Source organism: Brienomyrus brachyistius, chromosome 19 (assembly GCF_023856365.1).
Source record: "Brienomyrus brachyistius isolate T26 chromosome 19, BBRACH_0.4, whole genome shotgun sequence".
NCBI classification, from domain to species: Eukaryota; Metazoa; Chordata; class Actinopteri; order Osteoglossiformes; family Mormyridae; genus Brienomyrus; species Brienomyrus brachyistius.
The window spans coordinates 18,777,978-18,801,437 of NC_064551.1; the positions used below are offsets into that span (position 1 = coordinate 18,777,978).

A 23,460-nucleotide genomic window follows, 5' to 3' on the forward strand; every position below is an offset into this window, starting at 1 on the left:
CAAGGAGATGACACAGCACGAGTCCAGATGACCTCTGACCCCTGAGCGCTGCAGCTCGCTGATGCTTTTCCATCGTGTTTCCACATTCAGGGATGGCGGTATGGGTGGAACATGCAGCAGACCAAGGGGGGGGGGGGGGGGGGGGGGAGGGGGTGTCCCTGAATTCCAGTCGAAACCCCCAACCAAAACACCACCTGCTGCCCAGACCACAGGCTCTTTGAGATTCGAGATCGGTACTCTGCCGCCCACACATGGTAACTGTACAGATGACACAGTCAGATATCTTTACTCAGAATCCTTCAGTTTTCATCGCGAGAGCATTGTGGTTGGGGCAGGTAGTCAGGTTTACAATGAATATCGTCACAATGCTATAACATCTTACACAGATCACGCTAAATTTACAGGAGAAACAGCCAAGGGTCAATGATGGACATGATGATGTACTCAAGTGGCATGGGAATCGACAGAGTCTGTCAGAAGAAAAACACCACTCTGTGGTTTAAAATAAAATCCAGTTACAGGAGGAATGTGATTTCTTGCACAGAAAGAGAGAGATACACTTCAGTCTTCACCCTTGAGGAGCAGGTGTGAGCACTGCCCCCAGGGGGCGCTGCTGGGTTTGTCCCCGTTAAAGGTTTGCCATGTGTTTATAAACATAGCATCCTAACTGACCAGCATTTTCCCATCTACCTGAGAGACTCGTAAATGTTCTTACTCCGCCGGGCACATTTTCAGCAGAAATGCAAGTTATTTGGTGTAAAAATCATAAGCTCACGTTCTTATTTTTTTTTTTTCCCAGAGATCAAATAAGGTGTGAAAATACAATGAAATAATGAATAAATCATTAGTTTGCTGTATCTTAGTAGGAGATTCAGGATTTCTGAAGACGTACAGGGTTGTGTGAAGACATGCAAAGAGGGGGTGTGCACGCACACGCAGATACAGACAGACACGCACACGCAGAGCAGCCAGGGGAGGGGCCACATCACGCACTGGGAACAGCAAACGTGACAGACATACAGCAACGCTCCCGGCCCACCCACGATGCCGCTGGTTCTGGCAGAATGCCGACTGCGTGGTTCAGGAAGGCAGCTGTGCCAGCGGGTCCAGATTTGACTGGGCCCTGCACCAGTGAGGTATGTCTGACCCAACGCCCGAACCAAAGCATCAGATCATTCTGACAGTGTGCCGACACTATAGAAAGCTCTAGAAACCCTAGTAGGGCGAGTAGAGTTTAAAGGAAATCTACGTATCACACAAATGTGAAATCTGAGCATGCGTAACGATGCAATGATGAGCAGGGTTACTGAGGAACACAGTTCCGTGGGGGGAGGGGGGACCTTGGAGCTCCTGGGAGTTTCACTTGATGGAAAAATGACTGGTTCAGAGAAATAACCAGTCAGAGTGTAGAGGAGGTGGGTCCAAGCAACTAGAAGAGGCAGGACCAACCAATCAGATGTCTTGGGCACACCTCCTCTATTATCTGTCTCTCTGAACCAATCATTTTTCCTTCTGCCCTCAGAACGTTTTTGTAAAACTCCCACAATTCGCCCGTAGGGTCAGCCACGGCGGGATCTCTGGACCTCCCTTCCTCTGTTTGTGACGTTTCAGCTCTTCTTCTTCTATGAGGTCCACGCTACATGTATGTACACTTTCCCATTAGCAGCGATCTAAAACCTGGCGGGGTAGGCATGCAGCGTCTGGGACGTGCTGTGAGGACGCGCCTCCACGCGGCTGAAGCTGTCCATGCGCTGGGTCCACCCAGGGGACGGCGAGTCAGCACCGTCACCAACACCATCCGGGCTTTGGAGAGAACTTCAGGCTTCAAGAGGCCAGTGGCCCGTCTAGTCCCAGCCCAGGGTTAACATTTCAGCGCCTCGTGGTCAGAAACCTCTGAGTCCAGCTCAGAGTCGAAGAGCGAGTGGCCGGTGCCGTCCGTGTCGGGTGAGTGCGAGTCGAGTAAGCTGTTCCCGGACACTTCCTCCCCGAAGGTCTCGGTCCGGGAGTACAGGCTAAAATCCAGCAGTCTGGACGGTGAGGGGCTGGATTCGCTCGAGCCGTCGTAATAGAAGTCGTCAATGTCCACGTACCACTCGGGCCAGAACTTCCGACGGATCCGCTCGCAGTACATGGCCAGGTTAATAAGCTCGCCTGCGGAGAGGGGACAGGTTACCTACCGTCTGGCATGAGAGCAGAAGCCACACTCCGCAATACCGACGCGGCAAGCTAACAATGCGCTTCAACCACATCTGTGCATTTAAAGATCCGGGAGACTCACACACTTGTTTATAAATTCTCAATACCATCCTACACTAATGTCTTTTTTTTTTTACTGCCAATACCATCTGTGATATCTACATACTGCCTTCATACCGCCTTCACTGTACTGTACGACAGTGCCACCTAGTGGAGCTCACCTGACTTCACAGATGCACTGTCACATTGTGAGTGACATGCTTCCAATGTCTGCGGGCATTTTTATTATCTCTGTGCATTTACATCATGATTCACAATCACACCCAGGATGTCTGCTTAGGATGGACGGACTGGTTAGGACAGATTTCATAGTGATCAATAATGCATTTTAAATTGTGCATTTTTAGATATTCAGCGGACATTTTATCCAAAGCAGCATGAATTGAGAAAGCAGGGTGAGACAGTCATTGGGGTAATTGGGGGTTAAGGGCCTTACTTAAGTGTCCAACAGTGAGATCTCTCTGCCAACCCAGATTTGAAACACTAACCTTCTGCTTCCAGACACAGTGATGCTAACCTGCAAGAACTACACACCACCCCCAAATACCGAACACTTCACAAATTTGCATGCCATTCCTGCACAGGTGCTGTACTTTTCTGTACTACCGCACTTTTAGTGTAAGTGCTGCCTGGCTTTTTTTGCAAGAGAGTGACAGAAGGTAGCGATCGGCTACGTCACCTTTAATGAGCTGTTCTGGCCGTGTGCCGGGAAGTGTCCACATGGCCTGAGCGAGGTGGCCGAACACAGTGGCGTCTAGCGTTGACAGTTTTGGTCCCATGATGTACTTTTTATCTCCTGGAAAATGGGTAAAAACAGCAATTTTCAGTGATGGCCTGAATGTGTCCCCAGAAACCACCACCAAACAACTATTACCCTGTCCACACAATAATGCACACTCAAACCCCTCCTACATACATTCATGCCCCGCCCTCACACTCAAACCCCTCCTACATACATTCATGCCCCGCCCTCACACTCGAACCCCTCCTACATACATCCATGCCCCGCCCTCACACTCAAACCCCTCCTACATACATCCATGCCCCGCCCTCACACTCAAACCCCTCCTACATACATTCATGCCCCGCCCTCACACTCAAACCCCTCCTACATACATTCATGCCCCGCCCTCACACTCAAACCCCTCCTACATACATTCATGCCCCGCCCTCACACTCAAACCCCTCCTACATACATCCATGCCCCGCCCTCACACTCAAACCCCTCCTACATACATCCATGCCCCGCCCTCACACTCAAACCCCTCCTACATACATTCATGCCCCGCCCTCACACTCAAACCCCTCCTACATACATCCATGCCCCGCCCTCACACTCAAACCCCTCCTACATACATCCATGCCCCGCCCTCACACTCAAACCCCTCCTACATACATCCATGCCCCGCCCTCACACTCAAACCCCTCCTACATACATTCATGCCCCGCCCTCACACTCAAACCCCTCCTACATACATTCATGCCCCGCCCTCACACTCAAACCCCTCCTACATACATTCATGCCCCGCCCTCACACTCAAACCCCTCCTACATACATTCATGCCCCGCCCTCACACTCAAACCCCTCCTACATACATTCATGCCCCGCCCCCACACTCACCCCCCTCCTGCATACATTCATGCCCCGCCCCCACACTCAAACCCTGCCTGAATACTCATGCTCACACTCGTACCTAGGCTGCTACACATGAGCCCCACAGTCATACCGCACCCCTCACCCACCCAGAAGTGTGGCCAGCGTCCGCATGTCCTTCTCCATCAGGGTGTAGACCTCCTCCTTAGAGAAGCGTCCAATACCATGGCCATACATCTCCCGCCTCACGATGCCACCAGTCAGGTGACTCAAGATCCACTTCAGGAGGTCACTTAGCGGCCCAGTAACTGCCAGCATTTTCTGAGTCTCTTCCAGGTTGTCCACCCACTGGCAGTATGCGATGGTCCTACGTCCAGACATACAAAACACTATGCATCCACCAGGCTGATTTTACACACAAAAATACTGATTTTCACTCCATCTCACACACATTGATGTCAGTATCTATATTCACTCCATCTCACACTCACATTAATATGACAATATCGATTTTCACTCCATCACACACACAAACACACCAATGGCGATTTTCACTCCATCTCACACATAAATATGTTAATTCAGATTTTCACTACCTTACATCCACATAAATATGTGGAAACCAATTTTCACTCCACGTCACACATATAAACATCTCGAAACCGATTATTACTCCATCCCACAAACATAATCAAGTCAAAAGAGATTCTCACTCCATCACACATACACACTCCTGGAAACTTCAATTATCATTGAATCTATACACTGATCTTCAGACATAGATATATAACAAATATACTCAAGAATTATTTTTATTAAAACCTGTCCTACAAGCCACATAATATTCATTGGTACTGAAAAACAAAAACACCACTTAATTATGTTGGTGCTTCCTGTTAATACAATCACTGGAGCAACATCTCTTTACAAATTTGCTAGATAATAAGCAAACTATGTGGATAAAAAGTAGCATTTCTGCAGAAGGGAAAATGTATTACACGTAATTTTTATTAAACATTTAATTAAAAAGACTGCTGTATAATTAAAGTTTCTGCTCTCATCTTCCCCGCCTGAGAATGGAAATTCTTGATTTGATTGAACCTTTCATTCAGAACCTCAGAGGACTGACACAAATGCTCTTCCAATACGTAGATGATGAAATGACCATATTCTGCAGTATGCATGGGCTTTTCAAACCAACAGTCAAGGGAAACGTTGATTGGTTATTAACCCATGTGGGGATTTGGGTTCCGGCCTGAATCTTATTTCACAAAGTATCCTTCTAATCTTCATCGGTTCTATATTTTTGAGGGCTACTACGATTTTCCTACCTACATACACGCAGTGCATTTTTGGTGATCACATGCCCAATGTAGCCTTGTCTATTTGTTCTTAGGTGAGACGAGTATAATGTTATTCTGCTCTTACCCACCTGCTCCTAGGATTGACCAGTTGCTCCATTAGAAAACCCTTTATGCACACCACTGATTTACTGAGCTGTTATTTCTGTACTTGGGCCACTCCTGTTAGCTGTAATGAGTCTGGCCACTCCTCTCCGACTCTCATTAACAAGGTGTTTTGAACAACGGAACAGCCACTGAATTTTGGTTTATTGCACCATGATTTGTGAACTCCAGACACACATGAGACTCCTGAGATCCTGAAACCACCAACAATCACATCAAGCTTAGATGACGGCACTCTAATGCTTAATCGAGCAGCAGTTGGACCTTTCCACCCTGCCTGTGTTTAGGGGTGGGTCCCTAATGCTTAATCGAGCAGCAGCTGGACCTTTCCACCCTGCCTGTGTTTAGGGGTGGGTCTCTAATGCTTAATCGAGCAGCAGCTGGACCTTTCCACCCTGCCTGTGTTTAGGGGTGGGTCTCTAATGCTTAATCGGGCAGCAGCTGGACCTTTCCACACTGCCTGTGTTTAGGGGTGGGTCTCTAATGCTTAATCGGGCAGCAGCTGGACCTTTCCACCCTGCCTGTGTTTAGGGGTGGGTCCCTAATGCTTAATCGGGCAGCAGCTGGACCTTTCCACCCTGCCTGTGTTTAGGGGTGGGTCTCTAATGCTTAATCGAGCAGCAGCTGGACCTTTCCACCCTGCCTGTGATTGTAGGGGGGGGGGGTCCATGATGGCCCTTATTGCTAGTGAGATGATGTAAAATGAATATAGTTCAAGACATCAGCATATTCCACAAAGAATAAAGAAATAAAAATAATATAAAAGCTTTGCTCTCCCAGCCCCCCCACCCAACTCACCAGTAGAAGTGCTCCTCCACCATCTTGGAGATGGCACGGGACACGGCCCTCTCCTGGGGGTTCAAGCTCTTGTTAAGGTCCACGCCCAGCTTCTCCTCCAGGAAGTCGATGATGAACTCCGTTCCTGACACCTGTTCATGGTTGTACTCAATCCAAGGCATCTGGCCTTGAGGGGACAGCTTCCCATCAAAGTAATTCTGCAGGGACATGAGCAGCCTCGTGGGTACAGCGACCAGGAGTGCAGAGAGCATCACACGACACTGCTCCTTCTGAAGCTCCTCACAGTCACCAACATGCTCTCAGAAGAGCCCCGACAGAGGAGAGCATCTGCAGATTAAGCAATGTCAAATTTGCTTTGACGTGGGTATGGTCATTGTGATTGTACATTGGCTTTAAAATGATATTATTTGACTATATGATATGAATGTTTTTCGGTGGAGTTCTGCTTCACCTGCTGTGTTAAAGAAACATCCACTGCTGAACACATTTAACAACTCTCCTTACTTAACACTTGCGCCACCGAAACACGAAAAATACCTTAACGTCTTTCCACACTTGCCCTATCATACGATTCCTTAGGAACCGTGCATGTTCAACAAATGTCCTACATGAACACAAACTTGCCACATGTTCCACACGCAGAGCTGGAAATCAAAGGTCCAGAAAGTACAAATCCAGACCAAGGTTTTGTTTCAACCAACCAGATGAGTACTATGTGACTGTGACTCTTTATGCTCAACTGGTTGGTTCAAATTAAATCATGGTCTGGACTTTTACTTTCTGGACCTGAATCTACCACCTCTCTCCACACGTGTTAGAAACTCACTGCTGGGAGAGGAGAGCTGAGTAGGCGACATACCTGATAAGGCAGGTCCACCATACGCAGGTAGGTTTCCATCTTCAGACAGAAAGGTGAAAGACTAGGGGCTCCACTTTTTGGCCTGGAGAATTGGTGCAAGATGATGGCATCTTTGGAATCCAACTCCTGCTCCTTCCTAGAAATGATGAAAGGCAGTATTCACACATGTGCAGCCACGTGTCAGCAGGCTGCATTACCCAGTCTACTTAATTCAAACAGCTGTCTGGAATCATAGCATCTACAGTTACGCGTATATAAACATACAACTGATCTGAGCCTCTACATTATGATCATGCAATTAAACGAAAGTGCTCTCAGTATTAATAGTGAAATTTCACATGCCTGCACCAGAACTGGTGTCTCTGAACAGTCCAGGCTGTTAGGACCCAGGCTGATTTGCTTGCTAGTCTATAATGTCTGGCTGCCTGTGGAGGAGGGACAGCCTGCCCACCCCCAGACGTTTTTATTCTCCTTACGCAGGAGTTTTTGGTCCCTCTTCTTTGCTGTTTTCCATCTTTCTTTCTTTCCCTCTTTTTCCCGTTTCTTGCACCATTTTGTAGAAATGAAGGTAGTAAGTATCGCCACACACTTATGTCAAATGCCTCGAGGCGACTGTGATGTGAAAGGCGCTATATAAAAAAATACATCAAATGGAACGGAAGCTGATAACTAATGTGCTGAAGCCCCAACCCCGGCACTGTGCTGCAGAGGAATTGCTGTCTGAACACAAATATTTGTGTTTGGATTGTGTGAGGGAACCTGGTGTGTGGAAGACAAAGCATTCTGGGAAAACTGAGCTCACACAGTCCTGTACTGGGCAAAAAGCAAAGCGTCAAACTGGCTCAGGACCTCAGCTCCCACTGTAAGAACATATTTTTGTGTAAATTGAGCTGGTCTGGACCAATTAAGCCCTAGACCTGAGACTCTTAACTGGATATGTGGTAAATTGATGGAGTAATAATCAGTAAAAAAATATATAAATGAAGTATCTTTTGAAATCCTAAACATAAAAAAATAACTGCACTGGTCAGTTTATACTCCAGTTTAGCCTAATTGATTAGGATGGTTACTTGGAGCAACATTATGATTGCATAATTTCTCCCTTCAGAGCTGTCAAGCACCTGCACTTTGCCTGTTGTCAAGAGCGCAATAACCCCTGTACAGTGACACAGCGCCTCCCAGAGTACAGGAGGAGCAAACACACTGCCTCTTCAGCACCCAGGTGAATATCAAAAAGAATAAATCTGAATTCCTAAATCAACTTGAAAATATATTTTAAATATCATTGACAAGTTAATCTTAAATGCCAAGCCATGAACTGCATGGATAGGATCACATATAAAAGCATGTAATGTGCACTGGTCCTGAAAAACACCCCCCTCCCCCCCGAGCTTACACACACCTAGCCATATAAAACAATGTTTCACTCTGCCACTGTCCAGGGTTTGTGGTGCTGAAGTGTGACAGAGCCAGTGTGATACACAGTCCACAGTTTTTTATAAAGCAGGTCTACTTTTGCAATCGCTATATAATAATAATAATAACACAACAACAACAACAACAACAGCAGCAACAATAATAATAATAATAATAATAATGACGACATTATTTAGCCAAAAGAATCCAATTAAATATGCAAATTCTTAATCCGTTAAAAGTCTTTTAAAAGCTTTGTTATCTACCAAACGCTAAGTATGACTTTTCAGGAAAAACATGGTGTGTTTCCCAGCCGGCACAATACAGCACAGTCATTAGGTTCATACAAAGCTTCCGGTGGTGTGCACCAGTTATTCACCCGTCAATTAACCATCAGATCGTCAAGATAGGGTTCGCCTTAAAAACGTTAACAAGGTAGGTTCATCAGACGAACCGGTTCATTTGCATGTATTAATTTAGAGGTCATTAAAGGGCACCTATGGGTACCCAGGCGCTGAAACCCGGGGCCGAGCGGACCCCACGTCCTTGAGGATGGGGGCACTGCGCGACCCTGCAGCCTGAATGATGCACTTTGATTCACATCTGCACCGATGCAGATTGGCCTCTCTGAAAGGGCAGTTACATCACAAAGCACCGACTCCATGTTTTCAAGCGTTCAGCATCCCTGCACCCCACCCAACTACGGAAAAGCAAAACAACAAGGAGGCTGACGCAGAGGGATGGAGCCCCGCAGGAAAATGCACATGTACATATATCAGTGCGTGATGCAGACGGGGCGGAAGGGATCCTACCGGATCGCCAGTAACTCATGCAGCAGGTACGCGGCCGCGGCGAGCAAGGCGCCGCCGGTCACATACAGCGTCTTCCTCCACCAGGAGTCGGAGCCCAGCCCCGCCATCATCCCGCCGTGTTCCTGCAGAGGGAAGGCGATGATGCACCCATAAAACGTGTACTGCTCATCGGCTCCACCGAATCCCAAGGAGAAGCTCTGATTCCGGCCCAGATCAACTACACACGACCTGGAGGCGGCGAGACCAACACCCCAGTGCATTGTCCTTCAGCAGCCGATCCCATGCGCCGGCCTGCGGCTTCGCCCAGCGCTGGGGTATCGGTCAGGCTGCCGCGGAACCCGCCCGATGCTGGACCCGCCGCGGGGTCCGCTCGCACCCCTCTGCGGCCGCTAGCTGCAGCTGCGCCCCTCCCGTGTAAGCACGACGTCAGGGTCTGTGCAGGCGAGCTACGCCCCCCGCTCCCGAGAGCCCGACGTCAGTGTCTGCGCAGGCGAGCTGCCCCCCCCGGCGCCCTTGAGAATACTGTACGACATCAATGTCTGCGCAGGCGAGCCGCCCCCCACCACCCCATCCCCGCATCTGAGATCACGACGTTGCGGCTGCGCAGGAGACCCACGCCCCCACACCCCCCGCCCTTGAGAGCACGACTTCAGGGGCTGAGGGAAAACTGTCGTTTAGAGGATGGAGTTGCACAAATCTGCAAATATAATAATATATTACGAATAACGTAATATAACGAGTATATTGTTTTCCATTCGGTTTGAATATCATTTAAGTTTAACTGGAAGCTTTATTAATCATTATTATAATAAAATACATTTATTACGCCCATAAAAACTCAACATATCCAACATTGGGGGGTGCCGTATTCTTGATATTTGCAGCGGGAAAAGAAGGACATCTGGGTTTTTTTTTTTTTTACCGTCCTCTGTACTCCTGTTCTTGAGTATTGGAACTGGTCTTCAGCAATGGAAGATGATGTAAAACACAAGTATGGCCAGGTACGCATATTCTGAAACATCCACTGACTCACTGATTGACCTCTGGGGTTTCCAAAATGGGGGCCATGCGATGATTTCCAGAGTGTGTTTGTAAACTTTAAATAATTTGTAACTGTAATCGCAAACCCTTGATCTACAGCGAGATACCCCTGACGCCAGCATTATTATCTTGGTGGTCCTGGGCTAAAACCCTTGGGAGCCCATTATATACCTAAAGGAACCAGCACAGAACTGAAGGAATCAACACAGCACTGACATATAGAGGGCAGAATCAGTCCAAATCCTTTCTCAAGGGCGCTATGGTCAAATCATAACTGCTGACCATGGGACTCAAAGCCAAAACATTCTGGCCAGATACCAAACCCCCCAGCTGCCCACCACCCCATAGGAATATATGTGGAGTTCTGCTTCACTAGTGTCCCAAAATTGCACCTTTACCATGGTACACCCAAGGGTGGGGCCTTATACTCCCAATACTGAATTTGCCTTGCCCCACCCCCCACCACCACCAAAAAAAAATTAGACCTTTAAATATAAATTGCGTTCCCCCTAATACTAAATACTCTCCTATGCCCGGGAACTTAACCTGAATGTAAGCGGAGACAAAACTATTGCAAGGCAGACATATGGATGCATTAATGAAAAAGACTAAGAAACTGCACACTAATACATGAAACTTCTTATAATGACAATATTTATTTTATTACCATAAATGGGAGGGGACTCATAATGGTTAATGTTGTAATTGGCACTTGGTACAAGGGCACAAGTTAAATTAAAAGTGTGGGAAAGAGTGGTCAAATATCCAAGCACATTCATTGTTAAAAGCAGGAACTAAAGACTAAAACAAACTTTTAAAAAACCCTGCAAAGGCTGGCATGACAAAGTGATAAGTATAAAATAGTCCCAATACACTGAAGGGATTTTCTATGCCACCATTCTTGTTTACTTCTTTCAAGTTTACTGCCAGCAAGTCAAGCCAGCCACCTTCGCCACAAACTAACCCGCAACTGGCAGGGTCACAGGTCATCTGTTATCAAGTGTTTTTTTTTGTTTGTTTTTTTTTTTTTGCATTTAAGAGTCAGCATCTCGATATCCTTAAGGCAGTCAAGCACCATTGAACATCACAAAACCTAAAGAAGCTTCAATTGAGTCAATCAACGTTCACATTTATCTCACAAAAATATACAACAGTGACGGTTCAACACAGGCAGAAAGGAGCAGTTCTTGGCTGGACCTTTGGCCTTCAGGTGTGTGTAGAGAAGGACATTATGCTTTGGAATCACACCACAACGCCCCCCCCCTTACCAGCGAGAAACCTATCAAACTGGACAACGCTCTGCATTCTCACATTGCTGCAGAGGATCTCTCTGGACCCAGAGTTAATCCAGACGGGATTCACTTAGGTTTCCTGAATCAGAGCCAGCAGTGAGTGCAGGCATCCCCTTTCCAAACAGCAGATCGCCCAGCTGGTCCAAGGTGGAGGAGGTGGAGTGGACCAGGGCTCTCTGAGATCACGATCCGACGTCTTGTTCCTCTGATCGTTACCCCTGTTCCCTGACTAGTAAACATGATTATCTACAAGTCTCATTGAGTTTCTATTACAGTATTTTTTTCATCTAAAAATAAATTTCTCGCAAACTACAAGACCGCTGAAAACCATGACGGTAAACGGCGCTTGAATGCAGCACGTAATTATCGGTTTCATGATTCGTGTGGCAAGTCAACACCGCTGGGCACACTAAGGGTAACACAATAGACTTGAAGATTAATGAAGACATATAGAGACGGAGGAATACACTAGGTATGCTAACAGTAAATAAACCTCTGAAAGAAGTTTGTACCCCAGGAAGTCATGAGGGCGGCAACGCCGATCTGCCAAAGGAAGAGGGACTGGTCAGCTGATGTCATCACAGACTGTGGACAAAACCTTTGTCTGTCCCTGAGGTATGACCCTCTGACATGGTCTGTGTAATCACAGAAAACGGCCCACACACACACACACACACACACACACATATACACACACACAACCACACAGTATAACCACCCAGAGGGCTATTTCAAGGATGCCAGGATCATCCTAATCTAATATTACCCCCCATTCCCCAACCAGCTAACTGGCTACATCACAACATTTAATTTGGGTCTTCGACACGCCAAAACAACTTCTTTACCAGAGAAAGGCCATGAGCAGGTGACACACAACACCTACGGACCCTACGGGTGACTGAACATGTACGTGGAATGACAGGGAGTCCCGTCGGGCGTCCTCAGGCTCCGCCCCTGGTGACTCAGCCCACTGACTCGCACGTCACTTATGATTGGCTGTACGAGGAGTTCTGGTTGCCATTGGATCCCTGGTCGTTCTCACTGGGAGGGGGGAGAAAAACCCATAAGAAGCAGACACATGGAGCAGTTTTAATCGGTCTAAAATGGAAACCAAGTTCTCTGCCATGCAGGAGAGGACCCAAGGACAAAGAATTAGAGAGCAGACATCCTGAAATTTCCTCATGGATGTATGAAGTTTGCTAACAGCTATGATCCTGCCCTTTATTAATAGCGTGATCATAAATTATGTACCACTTAGAATTGCAGGTAGTATCAGGGCACATGAATAATTTAGAGACTTCGGGGAGGAAACACCAGCAGACTCTCGGCCCACCTGTTGGGCGGGGGTTTCGGTTTTGGCATCTTGTTGAGGACGGCGGCCATCTCCTTCCTGTCATCGAAGTTCTTCCACTGGTCGTAGAGCTTCAGGATGACTCTGATAATTTCCAGGATCTGTTTATGGGCGTGAAGGTTACTCCTGGCAAACGTGGCTACAACTTTTTAAGTACGAACATACAAGCTTAACCCCCTGACCTTTTCCATGTCCACAGAGAGCTCTGCGAACCACTGCCTTGCGTCTTTCTGCTGTACGACACAAGCTACGTGGAGGCAAGCTGGAGAGAGAACAAAGCGAGAAGATCCTCCTGGGGGGGCTTATCAGATATGTACAATACAAACGGGAGGAGGGAGAAGACCAACAGTTATAGCTAAGTGGCCACCACCATTTCCAGGTTACCTAGTGCGATCATAAAGGGTGGATATAGCAGGCAGAGATCTGTCCTGTAGGTGTCATTCACGATTCTCCTGGAGAGAAAGAACAGCCACATTAGCAAGGAATCAAAGCACCACCCAGGAGGAGACAGACCAGCAAACCATACCATGCCAGAGGCAAGAGCATGTCCTCCTGACCCATGTCTTGGACATACTGCAGCAGCGGTCTGTAGGGGTGGTACACGATCAGACAGCAGTCCTGAAAGGGAGAGAGGAACCTGAAGCCATCGAAGATGTCCCCTCAATGACCAAACACCATGTCCCCGACCTGGAACTCAAACGTTATTTAGCAGACGCCTTTATCTTTTGAGCAATTAGGGGATAAAAGCCTTACTCAAGAGCCTAGCGATGAAATCGCTCTGCCATGCCTGGAATTTGAATCGGCGACCTTTCTGACCATAGGCACCGCACCCAAACCCACTGAGCCATGCGTCACCCCTGAGTCTAAAGGGCAGGTTAACCATGCACTGTCAAAAGCAGAAATCCCCATGATTCCAGCTCATGCCCCACAATCCCTGTATCCCCTGCCAGACTGAGAGGAAGCTGACATCACAGCTGTACGCAGGTGTTTCCTCAATCGCACTGCTGCCTACTCACCATGAGCTCCAGCAGGTAGAATTCACACTCCAGTATCTACGGAGAAAAGGCAAACAGACACTTAGGCACTTAGGCATGTCTTTAAAAGAACGAATTTGTAGCTGAATGGCTGGTTTTACCAGCAAACTCCATATTGCTAAACATTAGCGCATTTAGCATTAGCCCAGCCCTCCTGGGCCTCCTAACAGTATCGACCAACATCTCTATTTTAAAAGTGACCTCTGCCTTTATCTGCCAACACTGCCATCAAAAACCTCTTAGCAAATAGCCTCAAATATGAAAAGAGAGCCAGTGTGAGCTGCTAAGCTGCCTAAAAAATGACCTCCCATGGCTCTGAGAACTTCCCACAGCAGCGTGAACATCGGCTGAGGAGCAGAGCATCTGAGTGGATCTCACATGCCATGCCAACAGGTCTACGTCAGCTGATCTCACAGAGGGGAGAAGGCATTCCTCATCCACTGCAGGGCACTATGACACTCACATGGTTCATGCGGTAGGGGAACTCTTTCGGGAAGGCATAGGAAAACCTAGTTTTCACTGGGGAAAAACAAAAATACGGAGAAATTTATTTCCATATCTGATGGGGAATATTTTCAGCAATACTAACTACCAGGAGCTGGAAAATATTACATTTTTCTTCATCAACACAGACATTCATAGAGCTAAAAATTCCGATTACATTGGCAACATTTTACATGGTCAAAAATTACACAGCAGCAGCTTTAATGAAATAATGCTTTACTGACCAATTTGACTCAATCTGAACTGTCATAAAATGCCACTTTATAAGCTTGCTCTTCACCTTATAACTAGTAAATAATGATCTCTCAGTACTAAACTGTCAAACGAGGACATTTGAAGTACAATGTTCTACTTAAACAGGCAGCTTTCTCGCACAGAGATGAGTCTGAGTGCAGACTGTGCGTTTGGCTAGCTGATCTGGATTCGGGTCGCTTTGCTATTGCATTTCCGTTTGCACTGCTCATTGGTTGTGTTAATCCCCCTTTTTCGGGTGGTGAAACACGGATGCCTTTTGTTTCTCACTTTTGTGCTGCCGTTTTTTGGATCAGTTAGTTGTACTATATCGTGCCCACGCCCCATTCTGTTGTTCGGTGCAGAAAAGGTCGAGAGTCCATATGTTTGGATAGATTGGTTTGTTGTTGCTTTAGTGGCATTCATTCTGCCACAGCTCTAGCCTAGTCTGAGTTGTTACCTTTACAAATAACCCCGGGTTGGTCGTGTTAAATTCTAATACAGGAAGCATAGTTTCTCAGTGGTATTCATATTGGTTGAATTTTTTTGCCAACTGATATGGTGGTTGAGCCCCACAAACACTGCAAATAAGCACCTGTGCAAGAGGGCCACTGCAAGTACTCTAATGACTATGGTCTGCAATGTGACATCACACTGGATTTCTCTCTGTGACCTATTCCAGAACATTCTAGACCAGCTTCAATAATGGCTGTCACTTACACACGGACGTAGCTGCAGAGATCAGCCGGGTGTTTGAAACAACACCAAATTCCTGGAGGCCAGAGAGAAAAGCAGGCTGTAGGTTTCAGTTTTACATCCCAGCCGAGACACAGGTGACATTGCAGGGGAGAATAAGCTGCTGTTCACTCACCTCCACTTTAGAGGCCAAGAACACACAGGTAGGTGCCATGAGAACAGGATCGATACTCTTCAGAGAGTACCTGAAGTTACAGGGACAAGGGCTTACTTCCATGGACTAACAAACAGCTGTACTGCCTGCATTTTGTGACAGGGTCCTGCTGCTTACCTGGCGTAGAAGCGCTTGAAGTACACAGTCGCTGTCGCAATGACCTGCTGCCTGAGCTTCAGGTGTTCGCCAAGGGCCTGGATTACTGTTCAGAGATGACAGATCACACAGTGCATCAGATGGGTCAGACTCATACCCAAAGCACTGAGCACAGCCCACACACATAGCAATGGCTCATTCCCCTACCATTAGCGAAGAAAATCTGCAGTTTCCAGTACTCTTCCTCTGTCAGAAACTTCAGGTCCTTCTGTCGTTCCTTCATCAGGTCTTGCTTGTCTAGGACCCACTGAAGACTGGCAGCAGGAGACCGTGAGAGTCAAAGCTGTGAAATGTGGCACCTGGCAAACTAATTGAGTCCCAGACCAGATGCATTCCCATTATTCTGCAGAGGACACCTTAACATAATTTTCGCTGTGCTGAGAGTCCTTGATAGGAAGCTGGTGCCTGTTTTTCTTCTCCCCAAAAGGAGACTTGTGTAGTTTGAAATACGCCAGGGAAAATTAAATAAGTATCGACCCATAAGTGCACCAACCTCAATAATGACTAAATACATTTCATAACTGCTATATTTCACTGATTCAAGGCTCCACATAGAAACAGACAAAGCGCCTGTCTACTAATATGGAACATCTGTTTTTGTCACGGAGCTGCGACATGATCCCGCAGAAATGAACTACAAATAATGTCTAACAAAGTACACAGACAATACATGACAATAAACAAAGTGATTGCGTCTCGACCTCAATTCATTAAACGAGTTATCCCTATTTAGTCAGACGTTTAGTTTCTTAAAACTATTACTGCAAATATAAGTTTCGTAAATCTAATATACAAACACATATAAATATTCGGCTAGAAAACGAGGTCTACTCATATTACTAGGTATTTCTTGATAATCAGGTCCCAGGTGCGTCGCTTAACGACACTTATCGTGTCCGAAATGATGAAGACGCATTTTTATCGTTTATATAATTTTCTCAGTCCTCTAGCCGAGGAGTTTCCTTTATCCACATACAGCCAGGCCCCATTACGAAGAAATTACTCAGCGAAGAAAGCAGCCCTCAAAAGCCTTTTGCTTAATTACTTACTAATGCGAGCTTTGCCAGAAGTTCCCCGCCATGACCGCAGGTCTGAGGTAGTAAATGTAGATAAATATGGTTTATTTCGGTAGATATCACAGTAACCGTGGTGACTCTGTAAGCGGCTGACGCGCTGTGCAGCAATAAACAGTTTCCGACGGAGGTGCGCAACGCGCCCCTATGAAAAAAGTTCCGCTTTACTGCATTCCCGACGCTTTAAAGTCAAATATACGTTCAAATAAACATAGATTAAATATACGCTAAAATAGATATATCTATTATCGTCATATGTATATAAATTAATCTACACAACACTGGACAAATATACAGGAGAAATCCTACTTCTTGTGAATTATCTATGTGGCAAGGAGAAGCTAACCGTGTATATACCTGTTATATATGTATGTTCAAAGGGCCAAAGTCCTTGTTTTTAACTTCCTCTTTACCGCCTTATTTCCATAACAAATTGTGAACCTATTAGCCTTCCCTCCCTGTATCACTGGTATATCATTACATATGATATGATTTTGAATTCTGCTTCACTACATACTATACATATGTGTCCTGAAATCATACAGTAACTTTAATAGTGTATTTGGTGTCACCAACTTGTCAGCTGGCTGGTGTGAGATTTTCAGCTTCAAGTCTGCACACTCATTCACGTGTATATAAGAGTTTTATTAACTTATAGTCTGTAGGTTTTGCAAACTACCCCATTGTTTTTGATGCAGATAATTTCAGTTTCATAATGGAATAATATAAATTTGCCATAACATTTCTTGTGTGAGTGTGAGTCAGTAAGCGTGAGTGCCACACCAAATGTGTGAATTGGCAGCCCCGTATATTACATATTAGAGCAGAAGGTGTGGATGCGGTGACAGGTCGGATTATCGGATAAGACAGTTGTCTCATGACTTTCCCAATTTCCTCCCACACAGCAAGCACATGCACTTAGGTGAGATGGAATCTTTTAATTGCATATAGTGCATGTGTCCTGCAATGGACTCGCACCCAATTCTGGGTGCACCCCTGCCTTATGCCCTGTGTTGCTTGGAATAGACTCTGGACCTGCTCATGGCCCAGTAATGGATAAATGGCTAGTTAGGATGTAGGAATGGGTGGATGAGAGGCCTGGGCTGGCCATATGACATTCTGGGCATTATCCCAGCAAATGTTATTGTGGTGGATCCACCCCACCCAGCAAAAAAAGTCATTGAGGGAGACTCCAAAGATCCCGCGACCAAATGCTGATCTTTAATCCTAGTACCGTCCCAGTGGATGGGTGAAAGGTATGCATTCGTCTCTAGACACAGAGCTCAACAATGTCAGTTATGCACCTGTCTTTCTGTGGTCAAGAACATCAATCTAAACCTCAGGTCATCCACAATGCCATCCCCTGAAATGTGACGCTTACAGAGCAGGGTACCTTAGCGTGAAGGGAGTCTGACAGCCTGAGATCTTTGCAGGAACACCATGCCTGGTGGAATCCCAGCGCATAAGCACAATCCCTGTTATTTTTACCATGGTAAACGCCTCATAAGACTTTGTCAGATAGCTGAGAGGAAGGTTTGACTGGCTGTAGTATGGAGGCTTCACATTCCTAAAGGGTCACTGCATCCCTTGGGCAGGGCTGAGTGGTGCTATAAGAGCAAGCCGAGCACCTCAGTCCGCATTCAGCTCAGAGCAGATCTCCGAGTCGCCATCTCCACAGTCAGCACTGAACAGCCGCTGCAGGCATCCAACCATGAGCCAGAGTCCAGAGAGGATCTCATCCTACCGACGGCACTTTGAGGACGGCTCACCCAGCCTCCTGCGTGTCGCGAGCCCATCCCCGACCCGCCGACATCGCTCAGCCAGTGCCATGGCGACCAGCATGCGTGTGGAGAGCGTGGGGAAGAGGGCGTTCTCTAGCACACGCTCGCCCCTCAGGGCCAGGTAGGACATGGAGCCCATGAGAATCAGAGTGGAGGAAGACCTGCTTCTCTCCTCCAGCCAGGCTGAACATGGGCTCAGACATTAATATATTATATACATCTTTATATTTATATATTTTATACTTATATATCCCATAAGCATAGTTGCTAGCAAAGTTAGGAACTTACATAGTTGGAACCATTTTACTGAAAGGGGGCGTTTGGGAAACATATCCATGGATTGGACTGATCTAAGGCATAAGTAAACTAAGCAGCTGCTTAGGGCTCAGTGGCCAGCAGGGGGCCCCCCATCTTAGGCTGACAGGATGGGGAGGAAGATGACGAATGAGTCAATATGGGTTAATAATAATAATAATAATAATAATATAGATTAATAAAATTTTGCTTAGGGCACTAAAAAGGGTTGGATCGGCTCTAGATATAGATCTATATGGTGTCAATATGCAAATCATGCTTTATATTTGTATAAATACACCATTTGGGGTGACGAACTATTAGACTGAGAGTGCGGCAATGCTGAAGACAGTCTATTCTCTGTATCCAACCAAAATATGGGTTAATTTTATAAACACTTCTGGAGGCTGGCTGGGTCCAGCTGACCTGTTCAAGCTCAGGACACCTTGAATTTACTACATGTGTAGAGTCGTCGGGATAATTCTTAAATTGAATCTGGCCTCTATTTACTCATTAATACGTTCGGTATGACATGTTTCACAGTTGTTGCTAAGAGCCTTAAGCTAGCAGAAGTGGATAGATATATGATTGACATTAGTTGCTAAAGTATTTTTAAAATCCGTTCAACAGCTGACTCTGTTCAACAATTATCTCATGTTACAAAAACAGGCTTTTCTGTCAATAATGAAGTTGCAAGATGTTCAGTCTGAGCCCACGCTGATGTCATATGCTGAGGGAGATATGTTTTTACAGCATTAGCACGAGCGCGCTCTGTGTCAGCGCCCGCATGGCCGGCGCCTTCGACCTGGAGGCAGCCACTGCGGAGAACCAGCAGTTCCTCAGCACGCGGAGCAGTGAGCGGCAGGAGATGGTGGTGCTGAACGACAGGCTGGCGGCCTACATCGAAAAAGTGCGACTGCCTCTTTAGCATCTGTGCTAAAACATTTTGCTGCCGCATAGGACCAATCGCCAGGACCCACGTATACGTTCCCAGAAACACTTAAACAAGAGAGAAGCATGCATGCATTGCCTAGAGAGCAAAGGAAACACATATCACTTCCTACTTTTTGCCTGCACATTTTATTCATTTAACAGATGCTTTTATCCAAAACAATGTACATTTTTGAGAAAGCAGGGTCTCTGGAGGTCTCTGGGGGTCCTTCTTAAAAGTCCTACTGTACAATCATACCAACCTTGTGATTTGAACTGGCTACCTTCCGATCATAGTCATAGCGTTCCCCATTTTTCTATATGTGCATACACCCTGTGATTCGAAAGAGGTACGGGGTCATTTATGTCCCGTGCTCCTGTTGTATGAAAGGTTCGCACTCTGGAGCAGGACAACAAGCTGCTGGAGACGGAGATTAGCGAGCTGGAGAAGCGGTTCGTCAAGCCATCGGGGCTGCGGGGTCTCTACGAGGAGCAGCTGAGGGAGCTACGGAGGGTCGCCGAGCAGATGAAAGCACAGCGGGTGGGACTCGTCAAGCCAAAGCCATATTCGCATCACAGCTCAATGCTACACTGTACCCTAAATGCTAGGGGCCATTTTCCGTAATCGAGAGCAGTCACTCAGCAAAAGCCTCTGTGTTAAATGGTTAAATTTTGGTTTGTAATCGAGGCAATTCTAGGATTCTTTTTAAGGTGGGGGGGGGGGGGGTTGCCATAATTCATACAGAGGGGCCAACCATATTATTAGCCAATGATATGTTTTGAATAGGTTAGGGACAGGAGAGGAGGCATTTGGAGGGGCCAAAATCCCCTGTGACCCCACCCCTATCTGTAATATATCTTTATTTCTCTACCCTGGCTGGCCTGACAGGACCTCGCTCACTCTGCAAAATCCGCAATGGCCTCTCAGCTTGAGATGCTTAAAGTCAAATATGAGGAAGCAGTAGAAGCCCGGAAGAAGGCCGAGCTGGAGATCGAAGCCTTTCGGCCGGTGAGGAGTCTTACCGACTGCCCTGCAATAACACTACAGCGTATGGAAACACTCTGACCCCTGCGCATGTTTGTGGTGTTACCTTTGGTATCCAGGATGTGGACGCAGCTACCTCTGCTCGTATCAGCCTGGAAAAACAGCTCGAGAACCTGCAGGCGGAAGTTGAATTTCTGAACAGGGTGCATAAAGAGGTATGTTGGGTTTTTTGATGCAGATTGACGTACACCTTCGCTGGCTATTTTAGCATCAAACGTAACCCACTCAATTATTCATGCTTTTTCCCTACCAGGAAATCGAGGAATTAATGCAACAGATTTTCAGCGCAGTTGCCAAAGTCGAGGTGGCATTCTCTCTCCCAGACTTAGCTTCTGCCCTTAAAAAAATCCAGTCTCAGTATGACAACATTGCCGCAAAGAATTTACAGGTAACCTGCAGAAATGAGCAATCTCGATTTTGGACTCTGTGGATGCACGCGGGAGGTCTGAAAGGCGACACAATGACTCACCTGATCTAGTTTTTTGTGTTTCCAGGAGATGGATGCTTGGTATAAAGCGAAATTTGAAGACCTAAATAACGCCTCTAGTAAACATGTGGAAAAAGTCCGAAACGTAAGAGGAGAGATTTCAGAAATGAAGAAAGATGTAAGTACCTCTGCTTTCCAAAGCAATGAGACTATGTGGTCCCATCATTTACGGTCAGTAGGCTTATGGTGTTTATGGTGAAATTAAAACATAAATGAAAAAATAATTTTAAACTCATTATATCGTGTATGTATACATATCCAAAATGAGGACAACGTCTATGATGAATTCAGCTGTAATTTGGTGGTGGAACTTACAGCTCGAACATGCTGCTTTGCACAGATTCAGAGTAAGGAGCGTGAGTTGGATGCTCTGAAGACCAGGAACGAGGCTCTGAAAGTGAAAATCCGAGAGACTCAAGAGAGGCACAAGAAAGAACTGGAGGAACTACAGGTTATTCTGCAAATGACAGCCCACAGTCTGCATGCCCTTACATATTTAAATATTGATGTGTCAGCAAGGCAGGTGGCATACAGCCATCAAGGAACCAACTGTTACAAGTGCTGCTAAGCTGTACTTTCTGTGATTGGTCAGTAACAAGTGCAAGATAGTTGTAGGGAAAATACTCCTATCAGAAGTACGATACCATACGCACAAAAGCAAAGAATATCAATAGTGCCAAGCAAACCACCTCCCAATGGGGCGATCCCACAGCAGACTGTGAACTGTTGAGGCTTGGTGAGAGGTAAATACCATGGCAGTCAGCTCAGGAAATGACTCTCATTGTCTTTTTCCCCGTCCTTTCTGATAGCGATGGCAAATCATGCCATGTACCGTTTGATTACATCACGAGGTTCATCTCTGCCCTTCCTTTGTTCACACAGGGGAAGATCGACAGCCTTAAACTCGAGCTGAAGTCCATCAAGGAGAAAATTGCTCTTCACATGCGAGAATATCAGGATCTGCTGAATGTAAAGATGGCTCTAGAGATAGAAATAATCACCTACAGGTAAAAATGGCCGCAAAGTGAAGGAGCCATAGGTTTCCCTGGGAGAAACAAAATCAGAAACAGCCATTTGGTCTTTGACTCATTAATGAAAGGTGATGTTCTGCATGCTTTCAACAGGAAGCTCATAGAAGGTGAGGACACACGCCTGACGGGCATGGTGAGAGGGACGTCTCTGATGAGAGGCAGCACCGATACCAGCTGGGGCATGACAGGTCACACCAGCGCCATCGAGAGCTATTCCAAGGAACAGGCAGTGGAGGTGACCGAGAGGAAGACATTGCTGATCAGGTAAAAGTATCGCGATCTCGTGGTCATTTAAACCTTGAACCTCATGAGAACTATACGTATTTTCTTACATAATTCCTAAGAATGAATGAGCAAATAAGTTTTAATTGGTATCTTTGCTTCATCTCAGAACAGTTAAGGCAGAAGATGAAGTCATACAGAGCGACATTCAAGAGCGAACCTTTAGCATTTCAGGTGCGGCAGATGATTCTGATGAAGAATAGAAAAGCAAAGCTACTTTCTAATCCCCTTTGAAGTGCCTCAGAGTCCACAACCATGGACAGTCATTCCTGTAACCGTCTTTTTGAAGTACCCCAGAGTCGACGTCCATGGGCAAGGTTTCCTGTAACCCTCTTTTAAGGACACCAGAGTCCACAACCATGGACAGTCATTCCTGTAACCGTCTTTTTGAAGTACCCCAGAGTCGACGTCCATGCCAATCTTTCTATTCCCCTTAGAAGGACCAAAGGACTCATGTCTATGTCCAATCTTTCTTCTAAGGCCCCAGAATCAACATCCATGGAAATTTTACCCCGTTTGAAGGACCCCAGAGTCCAAACTGACATCCAGCTCCTTCTCCACAATATAACATTACATAGAGTCACAGAGGGATTACACTGGTACTCTGTACAATGGGGCATAATAAGGAATTAAAAAAAAATTCTTTTTGCTTAATCCAGCTTTTGCTTAAGAAACTGTCAAATAAAATTCTCAGCAAAATATTGTCTTTTCTTGCCACATCTCTTTGTAAAACATAGTACCGGAATATTCTGCCATCATTAACTGCGTGACAGTTAACACAGCGCGACTGTCTTCATGTAGTGTATGACGCGAAATA

At 46.3% G+C, this 23,460-nt stretch overlaps 3 protein-coding genes across 4 annotated transcripts; 1 reads left to right on the plus strand and 2 right to left on the minus strand.

Annotated features, from left to right (window-relative positions):
• Positions 1-133: 133 nt before the first annotated feature.
• faxca (failed axon connections homolog, metaxin like GST domain containing a) lies at positions 134-9,718 on the minus strand. Its single transcript, XM_048986535.1, has 6 exons — positions 9,202-9,718; positions 6,974-7,109; positions 6,115-6,311; positions 4,000-4,217; positions 2,936-3,052; positions 134-2,151 (listed from the first exon to the last, which is right to left on the minus strand). Exons 1-6 carry the CDS (start codon positions 9,459-9,461, stop codon positions 1,862-1,864), a joined length of 1,218 nt encoding a protein of 405 aa, XP_048842492.1. The 5' UTR covers positions 9,462-9,718; the 3' UTR covers positions 134-1,861.
• A 1,161-nt stretch (positions 9,719-10,879) lies between these two features.
• ccnc (cyclin C) lies at positions 10,880-16,932 on the minus strand. The gene is made up of 12 exons (XM_048986001.1): positions 16,770-16,932; positions 15,868-15,974; positions 15,682-15,766; positions 15,526-15,595; positions 15,375-15,426; positions 14,383-14,438; positions 13,902-13,937; positions 13,412-13,503; positions 13,270-13,337; positions 13,068-13,147; positions 12,868-12,986; positions 10,880-12,575 (listed from the first exon to the last, which is right to left on the minus strand). Exons 1-12 carry the CDS (start codon positions 16,799-16,801, stop codon positions 12,521-12,523), a joined length of 852 nt encoding a protein of 283 aa, XP_048841958.1. The 5' UTR covers positions 16,802-16,932; the 3' UTR covers positions 10,880-12,520.
• Positions 16,933-18,426: 1,494 nt separating this feature from the next.
• On the plus strand, positions 18,427-23,342 carry ngs (notochord granular surface). 2 transcript variants are annotated; one of them, XM_048985745.1, is made up of 11 exons: positions 18,427-18,695; positions 19,622-19,778; positions 20,190-20,339; positions 20,688-20,807; positions 20,903-20,998; positions 21,097-21,231; positions 21,338-21,448; positions 21,671-21,781; positions 22,213-22,337; positions 22,455-22,625; positions 22,753-23,342. In XM_048985745.1, exons 1-11 carry the CDS (start codon positions 18,505-18,507, stop codon positions 22,844-22,846), a joined length of 1,461 nt encoding a protein of 486 aa, XP_048841702.1. In that variant the 5' UTR covers positions 18,427-18,504; the 3' UTR covers positions 22,847-23,342. The 2 variants fall into 2 exon arrangements, with proteins under 2 accessions (XP_048841702.1, XP_048841703.1); XM_048985746.1 differs by having other exon boundaries at positions 22,758-23,342.
• Positions 23,343-23,460: the final 118 nt, after the last annotated feature.

Bases quoted from the DNA above. Each gene is read 5' to 3' on its own strand.
- ngs (XM_048985745.1), top strand. From the start codon at position 18,505: ATGAGCCAGAGTCCAGAGAGGATCTCATCCTACCGACGGCACTTTGAG. The intron at 21,232-21,337 runs GTAACCTGCAGA...TTGTGTTTCCAG, and splicing joins TTGCCGCAAAGAATTTACAG to GAGATGGATGCTTGGTATAA. The intron at 22,338-22,454 runs GTAAAAATGGCC...TGCTTTCAACAG, and splicing joins ATAGAAATAATCACCTACAG to GAAGCTCATAGAAGGTGAGG.
- faxca (XM_048986535.1), bottom strand. From the start codon at position 9,461: ATGCACTGGGGTGTTGGTCTCGCCGCCTCCAGGTCGTGTGTAGTTGAT. The intron at 7,110-9,201 runs GTAGGATCCCTT...CATCATTTCTAG, and splicing joins CATGAGTTACTGGCGATCCG to GAAGGAGCAGGAGTTGGATT. The intron at 6,312-6,973 runs GTATGTCGCCTA...ATGTCCCTGCAG, and splicing joins TGGTGGACCTGCCTTATCAG to AATTACTTTGATGGGAAGCT.
- ccnc (XM_048986001.1), bottom strand. From the start codon at position 16,801: ATGGCGGGGAACTTCTGGCAAAGCTCGCATTA. The intron at 15,767-15,867 runs GTAGGGGAATGA...ATCTCTGAACAG, and splicing joins GCAGATTTTCTTCGCTAATG to TAATCCAGGCCCTTGGCGAA. The intron at 15,596-15,681 runs GTAAGCAGCAGG...CTGTAACTTCAG, and splicing joins TTCAAGCGCTTCTACGCCAG to GTACTCTCTGAAGAGTATCG.